The sequence below is a fragment of the Boleophthalmus pectinirostris genome, unplaced genomic scaffold, assembly GCF_026225935.1.
Source record: "Boleophthalmus pectinirostris isolate CB_2022bp ecotype Guang Dong unplaced genomic scaffold, ASM2622593v1 HiC_scaffold_16, whole genome shotgun sequence".
NCBI lineage: Eukaryota > Metazoa > Chordata > Actinopteri > Gobiiformes > Gobiidae > Boleophthalmus > Boleophthalmus pectinirostris.
In genome coordinates this window covers 15664371-15677346 of record NW_026571095.1, presented here as the reverse complement: position 1 = coordinate 15677346, position 12976 = coordinate 15664371, and the positions used below count along the sequence as shown (strand labels likewise).

General features: G+C 38.7%; 2 protein-coding genes across 2 annotated transcripts; both read right to left on the bottom strand.

The window, feature by feature from the left end:
* Positions 1-336: 336 nt before the first annotated feature.
* LOC110159031 (phosphatidylinositol 4-phosphate 5-kinase type-1 gamma-like) lies at positions 337-10386 on the bottom strand. The gene is made up of 15 exons (XM_055151745.1): positions 9680-10386; positions 7245-7273; positions 6161-6250; positions 5891-6021; positions 5659-5776; positions 4735-4887; positions 3973-4272; positions 3686-3894; positions 3524-3607; positions 3307-3355; positions 3046-3130; positions 2802-2969; positions 1957-2113; positions 1805-1873; positions 337-1294 (listed from the first exon to the last, which is right to left on the bottom strand). The coding sequence occupies exons 1-15, from the start codon at positions 9765-9767 to the stop codon at positions 772-774; spliced, it is 2253 nt and encodes a 750-aa protein (XP_055007720.1). The 5' UTR covers positions 9768-10386; the 3' UTR covers positions 337-771.
* A 133-nt stretch (positions 10387-10519) lies between these two features.
* On the bottom strand, positions 10520-12971 carry LOC110157283 (phospholipid hydroperoxide glutathione peroxidase-like). The gene is made up of 7 exons (XM_020921578.2): positions 12835-12971; positions 11797-11891; positions 11580-11724; positions 11355-11506; positions 11182-11206; positions 11048-11107; positions 10520-10974 (listed from the first exon to the last, which is right to left on the bottom strand). Exons 1-7 carry the CDS (start codon positions 12898-12900, stop codon positions 10942-10944), a joined length of 576 nt encoding a protein of 191 aa, XP_020777237.1. The 5' UTR covers positions 12901-12971; the 3' UTR covers positions 10520-10941.
* Positions 12972-12976: the final 5 nt, after the last annotated feature.

Genomic DNA, 12976 nt, shown 5'->3' with positions numbered 1-12976 from the left:
AGGAGCATTGTGCATTCAAAGCAGCTCCAGTGTGCTCTGGGGTAGGCTGAAAGGTTCATGGAGAGGCTACAGGCTCCTTAGTTTTAAGTCCCTGCATGGATTATTATTTTATAGTTTTATTCATTATTTTTTCTATAGGCGATTTCAGTGGGTTAAAACAAGGACAAAAGATACTGGATAATCCATTCCTACATGATGGATGTTATGTGACTTACATAAGAGGGAAAAAAATTAGTAGTTGTTTTTTTTAAAGGTACACCATGCAACTTTTCTAGCAAAGGGTCCACCACCTGCTTGTCTTTATGGAAATATTATTGCTGTGCATGGAATGTTCCACAGTATGACATAATTTATTAAAGGTATTTACTTCTCTACAATGACCTGAGCTTTTTATCTCCATGTAGATAAATATGTTTAATGCCATATACTGTAGCTGAACATTGTTAGCAAAGCAATGACCTCAGACAAGCACATGGAAAACTTGCCACTAGAAACGTTACATAGTATGTCTTGAATCAGTTTTGGTTTATTTGCTGGTTTGTTATTTTGTTGGCTAGATAAAATAATAGCTAAAAAATGTCTGTCTTTTTAGACATTTAAATCTACCCCTGTATACGCACACTTGTTTTGCTCTCACTATCACAACTCTACCACGCTGTCCTGACTGGGCCACTGTGAAACTCCCAGTACACCAGGGACAAACAGACAGTAAGGCCTTCATAATGGGATTTCACTCTGAATCAATTACATGGATTCAAGAACTGAGTAAACTCAGTAAATACTCACAAAGTAGATGTCAGAAACCTGCACCTCTCCATCCAGGGAATTGTTGCTACTGGAAACTGACAGATGATTGCTGGACGTCAGCGGAGGGCGGCGTGGGGGTGGCTGTGGGCTGGAGGGAAGGGAGGTAGGCGGGGTCGCGGTCAGCTGGTGGGTGGAGCTTTCAGTGGAGCTTTGACAAGATGCTGGGTGAATGGGAGTGAAGGCTGATGCAGGTGCTGGTGCTGAGGTTGTGGGAGTTAACACTGGTGTTGAAACAGGAACTTCTAAATTGGTGGGGGAATGAAGGGGCTTTGATGAGGGCTGTATGGTGATGGGGGGAAGTGTGGCAGAGGACTGGGTGGAAAGAGGAGGGGCCGAGGAGGATGTGAAGGAGGGGGGCAGTGTGGAAGATGAACAAGGCGCTGGAGCTGGAGTGCTGGATGACGGTGGGGTCTCAACAGGATGCTCAGGATGGTCCGGTGAGATCTTCTCTATTGCTTTGGTAAGCTCGGTGCTGTTGGGAATTTTACTGAAATACAATTGAATAAAATGTTAAATTAGCCATATTGGATCCATCTTTTGTCTTATCTAGTATGCTGGTGAAACTTGCTTGATTAAAGGTTTCACAAGAGCAAGAACATTTGACTGTAATGAGCTTTAAGTCATGTTGATTCTTGTGAAGGTGTATGGAGTTTAAAAATACAATGAAGCACTATACTCTGTATAACCCCATGACGCAAGAACACAGCCTAAATACACAGTATTTGTGTGTGAATGAAACAAGACACAACTCAAGGTATGTTTTTGATGAGGAAACATTATAACATAGAATAGGCAATAGCACAATAAGAAAAAATCCTGAAATTTGGGCAGTGGAGACTTGGTATAGTTTAGTGTAGATCATCCTTTATGACTGCTAGTTAGCACAAGGTCTTAGTTATAATCATGGGTTACAGAAGACATTTTTGCTCAGAGAAATGAGCAATTTTATGAAAATATGTGTTATGTCCCTATGTACAGTTTTGTGCAATTTATTTACCTGAGCTCAACTTCTACTGTTATAGTGTCCTGCTTTTCCTCATGGACCTCCACAATCTCCTTCTGCGATCTGGGTGCACAACAGGAAACCATTCCATGTAACAAGAGCTACAATAAAGAGTGAGGTGACAGACTACTGGTCTGCTCACACACCTGGCCATGCTGGGAGAGAGCATCTGTCTCCGGTAGCGTGGGTGCTCAGGCGTGTCGAAAGGGGTTGTGGGTAATGAGTTGTTAGACGACAGGGTTGTGGCGATCGATGCAGTGGTGGCATCTTCAAATGAAGGAGGAGTGCAAGGTGGTTCTCGGCCTAATGGAGTAATTATACAAACAATAGATAGATATGGGAAAGAAAGAAGAAAATAATTTTACTACAAAAACAAACAAACATATATTGGTGATTCATTTGTCTGTTTATGTGCTTTACTTTACTAAGAAATAAACACTAGTTGATAACTGCTGCCAGTTTACAATTAAACAGACCAAATGAGTTGACACACAAAAAAAAATAAACAACAACAATAAAAAAAAAAAAAACACACACATACAAAACATGTTTTTCCTCTTTGTTAAGATTCTAAATTTAATGTTAGGCAAATGAAAAGCATCCACTTTTCAAAACGGTGAGTTGCAGGAGACTAAAGTCTATCCCAGCAAATATGGGACTACACCCAGTGTTCCCCAACCTGGTGTAAGGGGGCCCCTGAGGCAACTCAGAATGATTTCAGATTTAAATGAAAGATGGATTAGTTTGACATAAATATTAAAACAAGAAAAAATTATATTGGTTATTCGCTATAATAGAAAAAAACACAATTACACCATATAGGGGGTACACAAGAGTGTAAGACAACAATTTGAGGGTAGAAAAAAAAAAGACCACTAAATACAACATATTCAAATAGTGTGTCGAAACTGTAGTACCCAAACCAAGAACACTGAAACAAAATGATCAGATAGTGAAGCTTCAGGTATATTTTTGTTGCGCTGACACTCACCACTGTCCTCGAGCATTGCGAAACTCCGTGCCCCTCTGAGGTTTTCCAGATTGTCCAGGTTTTCCCGGCGGTCTTCAGTCAGTGAGGGACGCTGTGATGTGGACCCAGCATTAGACCTGGATGCAGATAGGGTTCCTCGTCCTCTCTTTGAAGGAGATGGACGAAGAGCTGAACGAATAATAAAGATTTTTGAGTTTTCAAACTAACTAATAAAAACTAGCAGTTCATAAATGTGTGAACCTACAGCAGCTTTTCCTGAAGACAGTGGTAGTACAGAATTTGAAGAATCGCTCAGCATAGAAGCCAGGCCTGTGAACTGACACAGTGTCCTGAGAGAGAGAAAGATATGAGCCATTTTAGACAATGCATTATAATTCAATGTGCACATTTTAATTCATCACAACTACTCTACTTGTGTAATGAGAGGAAACTCGCTTGTGCTTATTGACATTATAAGATGTGATGTTTTGGTTGGTTATGTAACAGATGTGTGAGAATGACTTACCCCGTCATGGATAAGTGACTTCCAAGAGTGCTCCAGCTTCTTAATCAGCCTGTCAGAGAAGAGAATTAAATCATTTAGCTGCTCTCAACAGTCATTTATTCCTGTTACCTGGCAACACAAGGGTCAATCAGAGCCTTATTTATGCAGCGTGGAGTGTCAGTTTTCATACAGTGCTATTCAAAAGACATGGGAAATGCCAGTACTCATTATTACACACCTGTAGGACTGCAGGATATCAATGATTCCAACAAAAAGCAGTAGATTTTCTCCTTTTGGTCCCACAGCTGGAATACCTCCCATTCTGCAAAAAGACATAGCATATTGGTACATTGGTCTATTGAGCTTCTGAGGAGATATTAAGATTATTTTAGTGCCCTACGTGACATCATGGTCCAGTGTGTCTCTGCACATCGAGTCTCCCTGTATAGACTCCATGGCAGTGGAATACAAGGCTCTCTGAAGTACAGGCCTCTTGGAATCAGTGCCCCCTGCTGGTGATGCCTGGCACTGAATCTCTTTTTCTGCAAGAGTTTTGTTGTGGATGCCAAGTAGCAAGCTGTAATCCATGATCTTAAAACTTTCAAGAACCTGAGAGTAAAACTGTATTTATGAAAGATGTGTACACTTGAAAAGTCATGGCAAAATATAAATAGTAGATTGGCTTACCAAACAGTCTCTCTGCAGAGTCCGCACTAGTGCACTATAGGTGTCCTGGTCTAGTGAGAGGCCTTCAGGGACATCGCTGAGAAAGTCCAGGTCTTTGAAAGTGGGTTTGGACTTCTCTCTTTCTTTTTTTGATGCACGTCTTTTATATGTTGATCCTTTTAGGTCAAATTTAAGATGCATTCGTATTGAGCGTGGTAAAATATTGTTCATTACAATAATTCTGATATTTCTGCCTCCACACTGAACACAATACAGTCCAAAAAACTTTGGTAACAAGGTCCTTGGGTTCTGGTTCAGGTTCTGTGAAGAACACATGCAGTTACAAGTTAGTACAGTGATGATGGTACAGTACACCTGCTCTCACAGCGTGACCACACTGTGCGGTTAAGTAGTACTTGGCTCACATAGCCCAGGCAAACCACTATTATGCTTAAAACAGCCAGTGGGTGGCGTCACAACTGACCAGGGTCAAAACACTGATAGGATAAAGAGGATAACGGTGCCTAGAAGTTTCACCGGCAGATTTATTCTTAAACACTCCAACACTGAACACAAACAGTCATGCACAGTTTGGTCTAAAACTCTAAGATTTCCTTATGTATTGAGCAAATCATTTGTCCTGAAACAATACTTGTTTCTTCCAATTTCATTGCACTTCTTTCCTGAGATGACTGTTTAGTTTTGGATATATATATATATATATATATATATATATATATATATATATATATATATATATATATAGGTATAAGAAAGATTTACCATGTAGTATCCAGGTAGTAGCTTTTGTAGAAATTCTGCCTCCTTGTGTAGTACAGTTTTAATGATAAACTCATCATCACTGGTGACATAGAATATCGATCCACTGGCTCCAGGATTTGACAGCTCAATCAAAGGTTCATTGCAAAGTGAATACTGCAAAAAAGATGAATAAAAATATAGACATTTTTAACTACTTCAAAGATTACAGAGTTAGAGACACACTTGTCATTGTGTTTCCCTTGCTGCATTAATAAGACATTGTTTCGACATTGCTTTTTCCCACTAGTGTTTATCAAAAGGCTTTGTGGGTGTTCGTGTGAAACTTGCACATTTAGACTTAGAAAAGTGTGTTTACACCACGTACCATCACCAAACTAGACTTCACCCACTGCCTTCTGTGGGAAAATGTGAAAAGAAAGCCACCTGTATACAGTATACATGTAACAATAATACTTAATGGATTTAAATAGGAAGTGATTAATCTCTTTGCACAGGTGAAGGTTCAGTGTCAAACAGTGGTTCTACAAACAAAGTCTTTGTTCCCTGAGTTGGTGTACACAGTAAATGCAAGATAATGTGTGATTGATTGTGATTATGAAAACACAACAAAAAATCATCAAAGTGCCAATAAATAAAACAGCATGCCAAATGCACACATATTAAAGGAAGCTTATATTTTTGATGGTTTAGTGTATTAAAGTGACACGCATAACTTTCTGAAGGTGGTAGATTAAATGCATGATACCATGGAAATAGAAGAGTAGATATGCCATACTGTGGAATATTATAGGAAAGATTTCCATGGGGACAAGCAGAAGGTGGCCCTACTAGGCCAACTAAGCCTACTAAAACCTGCATGTTGTCACCATAATTGGCCATTTGCACTGTTCATCATCTGAACAAAATTGATGAAGCAGCACATACCAGATAGTCATCAGGCCGGATCCCAAACAGCTCTCTGAAGTAGCGGAAGGCCACAGGAGCATACGTTTTAAAACGGAAGTCTGGGAAGTGATGCGCTGGAGTGAGATTACTGCCTTCACTGTCAAAAGAAAACAATTGCACAACAATTTACTAAAATATCTCTATCACGGGTACGTGTTAAGGTTAGGGTTAGAGTTAGGGTTATACATACTTGAGTTAACCCTGATAGTACCTTGGAAAGAAGATGCTTTCCACCACATAGAAATCTTGCATCAGCACATCTCGCTCTGGTTTGGAGCTGAGGTTACCGACTGTGTAACCGATGCCCAGCTGGATGGCCCCTTTGAGCGCTGAAGAGGTGGTCTGTAGGAGGCAGACAAGAATAACAAAGTGAGCTGTAGGTAGAGACAATGCTTTGAGGACTATTATATAATATTATGTAGCTAAAAAGGTCTAAAGCAGTATGTTAGTGAAATGTAAATAACTGGTAAAGTGTCAGTGCCTTTTTGTATGTTGTCTCCCCCGAGGCATCAACTCTCCTGTGGCCAATCTTCTTCTCGTGGGTTGGACCTGCTCCAAATGGCGATGGCATCTATAAAAAAACACACAAAATGCAGTTCAATTCAGGAGACAATCCAGAAACTAAAAAAAAAAAGTTTTCCAATTGGGTAAAATCAACAAGCATAGATTTGTTTGTGTGTTAATTTAATCAGGACTGCAACAACTAAACTGAAAAAAAGGTGATTGATCATCTGATGGAATAATTATTGACTAGTTTTATTATCGTTAATCGCTATCTGGACTACAAACAGATAAATATAACTCATACCATTTGCTGCAAAAACAGCACTGTTATTAAATCAAACAGGGAAGAGACAAAATCTATATATTTACTGATTTTAATTAAACTTTACTTTTAACTGGTTCACTTTTACCAAAAAAATCTCCAAGGCTTGACTTAATCAAGTAATCCAAAAATAATCGCAGACCTGTTGACTACTAAAAGAACTGTTAGTCACAGTTTGTAGTGATATAATATTGTAAATGTAATGACTAAACTCTTTAGCAATGTATTTACATTTCAGCATATGTTTTATACTAGAAAACATACGCTGAAATTCCTGTCAATCGATTAGTCGACTGGAAACGATTACGTAAGTCACTATGTATCAGACCTATACAGTACCCACAAGACTACAACTGTACAGGAAATCATGCAAAACAACTATTTATGCAGAAAGGTACTAGGAAAGAATGTATTTATGTAAAGACAGATTAAATTAGTAAATCATGAGTTTAATCTGTCTTTTTACATACTAATACAAAAAATAACAAATCTTCAGCTTACTCACTCAGTCACTCACTTCTGCTGTTGACCCATATAAATCCTAATAATAATCTACATAAAATAATTAGTCATCTACAAACCTACAAGTCATCCTCATTGTCTTGACTAAATGTCTAAAAAAACTATAGCTTGTTTTATACTAATGTAAAACAATAGGCTTTGAATACAGGCTATTAAATAAGAGCACTAAGAAGGAATTAGCTCACACAAATGCTAGGCCTGTGTTCTCAGTTCTCACCTCTGTTATCTGAGCTTTTCTGGCTGGATCTGTGGATAGAGAATGAGAAAAGAGGTTACAAAGCTCCCACTACAATGCATTATTTAATGTGTTGTGACAATTAACAAACGCTGGCACAAAATAATTATATAGACTTAATTACTACAAATTCAGTTTGACACTCACCAGCAGGGGGCTTCAGTACATAGTTTATAGTTTTCAAATTTAACCAAAACAAAAAAATCTAAACTGCAACGTGCACTGTGCTTCTACTATTCTTGCACCACCGAGATTTGTCAGGCAAAAAGTCTATTGGATTGACTTTTAATCTGAGCGTTACGATTGGCTGCTTCCTCCAGATCAAGGGGCAAACCAATCAGAAACAGGGATTAGAAGAAGACAGTGCATAAAACTGACCAGAATCTGTTCAAATCAAAAGACACTGATGGGGCATCAGGATAAAAATAGAGTGTATGGATGTTATCAGTGGTGGCTATGGAAGTGTAGTGAGTGTTTTTTAATAATCATGTAGAGTTTCCGGTCGTGTGAGATTAAGGATGCACTGTGGACAGGGCGGAGATAAATACCCTTTAAGCCATGTTAAAGATGAGGACACTGTAGCAGATGTTTCAGCATTGTGCACTACTACACAATACTTGGAAGTAAAAGAGATGAACTCATATAATATCAATAAAGTGAAATGGTTTTAGTGATGTGTGAAAATGCTAGTAATGTCATGCAGTATATGAGACTATAACAAGAGACAATTTTTCAACACTATTTAATTAATTAAACTTATTTCATTAATGGGTTGTGCCAGTTCTGACAAAGATCAAGACCATATACTAAATCTATTCAGGAAAACTTATGATTTATTGAATATTTTAATTTCAACCCTATGAGGCTATAGCATATAGCAGACAGGTTCACCTGCATATGCACTGTGACTTTTCCACTGAGCCACACAGCAATGCAAATTGCCAGTGCAACATACTTGGACAGTACTGTGTAGTGACAATTTAACTGATACATGAAAGGTATTGCTCTGCTGTACCAAGGACACCGCCAGCTTTTATTGACATTTCTTTGCCAATAGCTGACCTATGTCATCATACATCCTATTAATTTATTTATGTACTGTATGGATTTATTGATTTCTTTATTTCATAAAATATAGAAAGACATCAATGTGGTATAAAATTAAACATATAAGAAATAAATGAAAAGGAGCAGAAAGAAAAGTAATAGTAGTAATAGTTACAACTACTACTACGACTAAGGTTCATGCCATCAATAATGCATAAAAACTACATACTTATGTAATGTAAACCACCCTCCACTGCATTAGACATCCATAGACTCCTGCCACATTTGGGCTATTTGAATTATTTCTACAACAATAGCCTATGCAATATTTTGTTTTCATGACTCCTTTGTTACAAATAAGGTTGAGAACACCTGTTACAGGTCAGATAGTTAGAACAATAGAGACAATGACAGGGCATACACAATGAATCTGTGAGGATTAAGGTCAGAGCACTATTGTGACTACGGGCCAGCATTTTGTTTTGTTTTTATCATCAAAATACACGTTCAGTTCACATAAATATATAATTTGATGCATTACTGATGGCATAGATACATTGTGCCAAATGAACCAATGACAGGCCTTTAAGTTTGAGTAAAGAGGATTAGAACTTGTCAATATAAGTGCGAGTGCATGCAGTCTGTTGTTTTGACAGTCATAAAAACACAAATGGATTTCAAGCCCACTACAGGCTTGGAACATCTCACTCCCTCCCTGTGCACAACTATAATCTGTTTGGATTTGGTATTAATAATAATCTCCACAGTCCTGCAGCACAAAACATACACACTTGTTGGTACTATAAGACTTTGTCATTTGGATGTAATGTGTATTAGTACTAAAAGTAGTAGTTAGAGCGAACTTGACATGCCACTGTTTGAATGCATTGTTGGGTCGTCCACAGTAATGGTAGTAATTGATACCCAGAAAGGATTAGAGGAGTTTATGTTATAATTCCATAGCGGATTATGTAAAGCGTTCTTCAAATATAGCCAGACATAGAGTGTGTTATGAAGATTTGAATCAGACCATCAAAAACAGCATATTGTAAAACTTTACTTGTCTAACGAACTACAGTGAACTTAAGTCACTTTAAATAGCGGTCCATTGATTTTACATCATGGGACTTATTATTAACCTTTAATGTATTATCAAATCCCACGTCTTAGGTTTCAGTCTGGAAGCTTGAATTCTTCAATTCATTTTAGTCACCCAGCCCTAAAACGTAATAATTTTATTGTATATTGGCAGAGGCCAAGTTGGGGTTTGGGCAGGCCTGGTGTACCCCATGAATGTTGCTTATAATGTGCAATACAATAGAATACAATAGAATGCACTGTATTGAAATAAACTCAAATAGCATACAGACCGGTGTCCCCCAGGTCAAGCTGCAAGCAGGAGCCGGACGCCTCGCTTCGGCTCCCGTCATCCCCGGGTTCCGCAGTCCTTCCGTCCATTTCTGGAAGCGAAGATGTACAGCCTGCTTCTCTCACCAAAGCCACTCACGAGGAGGGAACGAGCGTGCAACTATTTGTTAAACCTGATTCTAGCCTCAGTATAACAGGCAGGTTTGCAAAAAACGTACATGGCAGCATCTTTGCGTGTTCAGCTTGGCAAACGCCGCGACAGTCCAGTGGTGCAGCTGCTCATCTCTCCTGCGCCGCCGCTGCCGCTGCTGTGCGTTGACGTCGTGCGCAGGGGCGCAAGAGCTCGTAGCTCAAACGCGTCATATGGTAAAGCCCACAGAAAAAAATATTACTAAAGAAAAGCGACCAAAACCAAGAATGTCGAGATGCTGTCATTTATAACCATTCAACCATAAAGGTGCAATGTGTAACTTTTCTGGAGGGTCCGCCACTTATTTGTCTCATGGGGATGTTATAGCTTGAATGAATCAGTTATTAGTGTTTTAATGCTCACTTAAAAAGCATGTATTTGTACAGGTTCCCTGTCTACAGATCTGACCTGTAACTTGGCCTGATGGTGTCATATATTCGTCTTCATGGAGATGCTTAAGTTAATGCCATACTGTAGAGCATCTTGATGAAGACAAGCAGATGGTTGACTCTCCACAAGAAAACTTACACTGTGCACTTTTAACTCAAATAGTCTACTGGCAGTTTTGTGAATTAATAGATTTGAGACTTAATTCAATCCATATGCAACAGTAAGAGCTATTGTTGTGGTTCAAGACAATATCTCACATTGCTCATTTTCAGTGTTTATTAGTTAACAGGTTATCACTTTGTAATTCATACAAAATCAATGCCACCTTTAACTCTTCAAGCAACAGAATCGCACATCTATTAAATGCAGTGCATAAAAGTGCAAATGTGTCATTTAATTTTAATGTTTCTGAAGACAAAAAACATGGCTTAATTCAAAGAGTTGTGACAAGTATATTTACTCTGGGTGAAGGAATGCCTTTACTTTAAATGTAATCAAAGTAGAACTTGTGGCCTCACTCATGAACAGGGAAGGTGGTGGATGCAGGTGAGCTCTGTTTCAGTTGCACGCTTAAAATCAGGCTAGTCTTCCCCATAGTAGGGTTTACAGACAAGCCGTCATAGGTCAGACACACACACTGCTGCACCTTAAAGTTCATATGAAAGGCCAACACTTAAAACATGTTTACAGGTATGAGGGCAGATCCTTTTCCACCACCTACAACAGAAGAGACATGAGATTACTTTTAAATAGGTAAAATAAGTTACAAACGCATGTTTAAACGGCTTACACTTGGATCATCTGTGGGGCCATATCTCTTCACCACTTGCCCATCTCGGTTTATGAGAAACTGCAATAATACACAACACACATTTATTTACTCTTACCAAATGGCTAAATAAGCACAGTATTTCTTGAAATTACCTTTGTGAAGTTCCATTTGATGTTACTGTGGAAACACAAAAATATTCAACAACTGATAATACAAGTCTATCAATAAAACAAAAAAGACCTGGTGGATGGTTCATGATTAATTACTATAACTGGGCTACTGGGCTGGTTGAATTGTAGAAACAAGAGTTGGGCTTGAAACCTACTTCCCGAGGGTTCCTTTGCCTTTTGGCTGAGCCTTCATCCACTTCCAGAGAGGGTGGGCATTGTCTCCATTGACTTCAATCTTACTAAACATATCAAATTCAGCATTGTAGCCTTTGGCAAACTCCTTTATCTCAGCCTCTGTTCCTGGTTCCTGCATCATACAAATCAAAAGGCAAAAAATGAACAAAAATGATGCAACCACCACAGGTTACATCAGTACATACCTGTCCTCCAAACTGGTTGCATGGAAAAGCCAGGATGCGTAAACCTTTGTCAGCATAGGAGGCGTGCATTCCCGCTAGCTGAGTGTAGTTTACCCTGGTCTTTCCTCATTTAGAGGCCACATTTGTGATTATACAAACAAATCCTCTAAAATACAAAAACATATCAATTAAGATACAAATACTTGTCTGTAAACTTGAAATATTACAACTACTTTACCTGTATTTTTCCAGTGAGACTTCATTACCATCTATATCTGTAGCAGAAAACTCATAGATAGACTTGGCTGTTTGCCAATCTCCCACTTGCGCACACTAAAAACACAAGCAAGAAAACCTCTATCATAAGATAAGATAGAATTTTTACAACATAGTAACATATCAGAAGAGCTGTAAATGAACTAAAGGTCAATAGTAGATAATGGTTTTAATATAGTAACAAAGAAAATGGAAGTTACATGTTGCATAATTTATCAGTATCTACCACGCCTAATTTAGTATTTAGTATTTACATCAGAATATTTGAAATCTTTGTTTAAAAAAGGCCCTGGGCGCAAAGACAGTTAGTTTGCCAGGTTCTCTCCACCATCATAATTGTAACTCGTAATATTCATGAGACTCACCCATGTCCTGATTTTGCAAGAGTTATGTCATGTGACTATTACTTAAAACTGAATCTGAAAAGCACAAACAAAATGCAGGCCTAATGTTTTTCTTTTCATAATAAGCACACTAGGTTAACTGTGTTTGAGTGGTATAGTGTGTGAATGGCACAAGCAATGAGACAGTATTTTGGATATTAGATTTCTAACACACAAATGAGTGTTTCATTGTAAATGCCACTCACTGTGTGGCAGACAAAAGGGATTACCGTGAGCTTCCTTCCCTACAGGTCTATGCTTAACCCTAATATTTGTGGTAGCTGAACACCGTTAGCTACAAGCTAAACCGTTACATCAGCAAAAATCTGAACAGAATAGCATCTTTGAACGCAGAAACGCATCTGTGTTTAGTGCTTTACAATCACTAATCCATGATACTGCCCAAACAATGAATGAGAAACATTCACATCAGGCTAATCTTGACAGTCGGACCAATATGCTTGTTACACCAGAGAGCGGTTACGCAGTTTGTTTATAAATAGACGCCTCACTCCGACCTACGTTTGTCACCACGAAAGAGAGAAGATACAGGTCCTATTGAATGCTCTTCATTGCGTAAACATAAGTACTATTCCAATAACGCTAGGATGACTTACCATGCCTCTCAGTACTCCTTTGCTCCCGACGAGACCTAACAAGACAGAAGACCTCCAGAGCCACATGGCGGCGGCTCTTCAGCAGTGTCACATGATCACTTAACCCCGCCCACTACAGTGCAGCACATCCAGGACGTAAGTC

Coding starts and splice junctions, on each gene's coding strand:
- LOC110159031 (XM_055151745.1), bottom strand. CDS start 9,767: ATGGACGGAAGGACTGCGGAACCCGGGGATGACGGGAGCCGAAGCGAG. Junction 6,022..6,160: donor GGGAGACAACATACAAAAAG/GCACTGACACTT, acceptor TGCCTCCTACAG/ACCACCTCTTCAGCGCTCAA. Junction 5,777..5,890: donor GAAAGCATCTTCTTTCCAAG/GTACTATCAGGG, acceptor TTCTTTTGACAG/TGAAGGCAGTAATCTCACTC.